Source organism: Physeter macrocephalus, chromosome 13, assembly GCF_002837175.3.
Source record: "Physeter macrocephalus isolate SW-GA chromosome 13, ASM283717v5, whole genome shotgun sequence".
In the NCBI taxonomy this organism is placed as follows: Eukaryota; Metazoa; Chordata; class Mammalia; order Artiodactyla; family Physeteridae; genus Physeter; species Physeter macrocephalus.
Window position 1 is genome coordinate 84,019,735 of NC_041226.1, and position 2,503 is coordinate 84,022,237.

The 2,503-nt window shown below is 64.6% G+C and overlaps 1 protein-coding gene across 1 annotated transcript in view; it reads right to left on the reverse strand.

Annotated features, from left to right (window-relative positions):
* VAV2 (vav guanine nucleotide exchange factor 2) overlaps positions 1-2,503 on the reverse strand; it is a 203,318-nt gene that overhangs the window by 18,543 nt on the left and 182,272 nt on the right. The window contains exons 16-17 of the mRNA XM_055089387.1: positions 1,375-1,460; positions 529-661 (exon numbers count right to left, since the gene is read on the reverse strand). Of these exons, the coding sequence (XP_054945362.1) occupies positions 529-661; positions 1,375-1,460 (219 nt within the window). The remainder of the gene's footprint in view (positions 1-528; positions 662-1,374; positions 1,461-2,503) is intronic.

Here is a 2,503-nt window from a genome sequence, read left to right on the forward strand (position 1 = left end):
ACCTGAGGAGCCATGGCCCTACCCCCAGCAGCCATGGCCCCACCCCCAGCAGTCACGGCCCCACCTGAGGAGCCATGGCCCCACCCCCAGCAGCCACAGCCCACTGGCTGGACATCAGAGTCCCACAAGCCACAGCAAGGCCCACCCAGTACCCTCCTCCAAAGCCAGAGGGCTGGGGAGGGGCAGGAGGGTCTGCTTGCTGCAGGGGGCCACATGGGCCAGGCGGCCAAGGTCTAAGGCTGGGCTCTCACCAGCGGCCTCGGGCCAGGCCCCTCTGCTCAGTGTCCTCACTGGGGAGCTGCGATCCAGATCGTGCCCCCCCGACCCCCGCCACACCCCAGGAAAGACTCAGACAAAAGGCCAGGGGGGTGCCGGGCCCAGCACAGCGCGGGTGGAGGCCAGCCCACCTGACCACGCTTTCTCTGGCCACCCCACAACTCCTCCCTCAGGGGGCGTCGGTGCCTGCCCCGCACCGGGCGGCCCAGCCTTAGAAGCCCCTCTGTCACCACCAGGAAGCCGGGGGCTCACCTTCTTGACATCCTTGTTGTTCATGGGGTCGTCGGTCATCTTGTGGAAAAGCAGCTCGATGATCTCCTTCAGCTCGTAGCTGTAGCCCCTCCTCTTGCAGACAATGACCACCTTGTCAAACAGGAACAGGTACCTGGCCCGACAGCACGGCCAGGGACCCGTCAGCACGGCCAGCGCACTGGGGTCCGAGGCCGCGGGACAGTTGCGGGCGCCTGGGTGGTCACTGAGAGGGCTGCTCCCTCCCCGAGCCTGAGCCCTTCCCCCTGCCCGGCCCCCCCGGCTAACTCTGACCCCTCGGCCCGGTCCTGGCTCCTCCACACCCCTGCCCCCGCTGGCCTTCCTCACAGCACTGGCCTCTGCCGGTTACTGCCCATTTACGCGTCCATCCTCCACTGGATTGGGAGCCGCGTGGGGGCAGGGCTCTCGTCTTCCGTGACCCGGCCACGGCCCCAGGCCTTGGACGCGGCAGGTGTGCGTGGAGGACTGAACAAGCTGGGGCCGCGCCAGCTCCCCGCGAGCTTTCGCGTCGCCCGCCCGCACTCCTGCCCAGTCCTCTGGCGAACAGCTCACACGGCCGCACCCAGGAGCCCGTGCGCTCGCAGGCCGGGCCTCTGGCTGTCCCCCAGCCCGGCCGGTCCAGCGCCGGCCACAGGCAGGGCAGCCCCACGGGCGCGGCAGCCACTGGCCGTCGCTCTCACCAGGAAGGAAGGAAGCAATAAAAACGGAGCAACCCAAAGCCAAGTCCACACGAGAAGCTGTTTGCAGACCCGCCGGGGAGCGGGGTGCCCTGGAGCGGCGTGTCTGACTCGGGGGGGCCACCCAGCCCGGCGCCCACTCCGCGCTCACCTGTCTTGCTTGGTGTGGTTGACTATGGAGCGGACCTTCAGTTCCCCGTCGATCTTTGGTCTCCCAAATTCCTCCAGTTTCACCTGCTGGGAAAGAAAGGGCAAGGCCGTTAGCCCCGGTGCCAGAACAAGTTCCCTACGTGGAGAGAAACGCAGGTGGGCACGCGTCCGGGGCGGCCGTTTTCCGCAGAAACCAAAGGCGGGAGCGATGTGAGACGAGCCCCCCTAGTTCCGGCTGGTGCTGAGGACAGAAACGGGGAGCAGAGGACAGGGAGGAACTGGGCCTGCAGACTCCGCGCCCCACAGACCCGGCCTTGCTGAGGACTCCCTCCAGCTCTGCGGCAACAAAGGGCGATTGGCGCTGTGGGTCAGTTAACAGGCCGCTGTCGTATGGAGCCAGAGCGGGAACCTGGTGGGAAACGCCAGACGCCCGACCCCGAGAAACCAAATTAAAAAGAGAACAAACGGCGCTTATCAGATAGAGGGCGGGCAGGGTGCGGGGGTCCTGCTGCTGGTTCATCTACCACAGGAAGAGCCTTCGAGTTGAACCCCCTCTCTGGTTTGCAAGGATTTCATTTTCGTTTTCTGCCTGGTTTGCATCTCTGCTCTGCTCTGATTCAGAGAGACGTCTCTGGGCGCGTTCCCTGTGCGGTCTACGCGGACAGAACAGGAAGGAGAGGATCCCGCAAAACACTATCAGGCCCGCCCGCCTGGCGCTACGACGGGGGCTCTCAGCATCTCCTTTCAGAGTTTTCTGCATTTTCCAGGAGCTGCCGGAGCAAAACGAAGAGCGCAGCGTGGGTGTCACCCAGGGTGGGACCAGCACCCTGCTTAGTGACTCAGGGCCTCTGTGTCCCATCTCCAAAATGCGGGAAGAAAGGCACCAGCTCCACCTGCTGGGATGGGGTCCGGAGAAAACCACATGCCTGGGCGGAGCAGTGTGCCCGGCCCACAGGAACGCTCCACACCCGCTCACCTGCTGTTCCACTTTTGTCGTCTGAGGAGCAAGAATTAGTCGTATGTAAAAACTTAAAAAAAAAAAAAGTCTTGGGCTTCCCTGGTGGCGCAGTGGTTGAGAGTCCGCCTGCCGATGCAGGGGACGCGGGTTCGTGCCCCGGTTCGGGAGGATC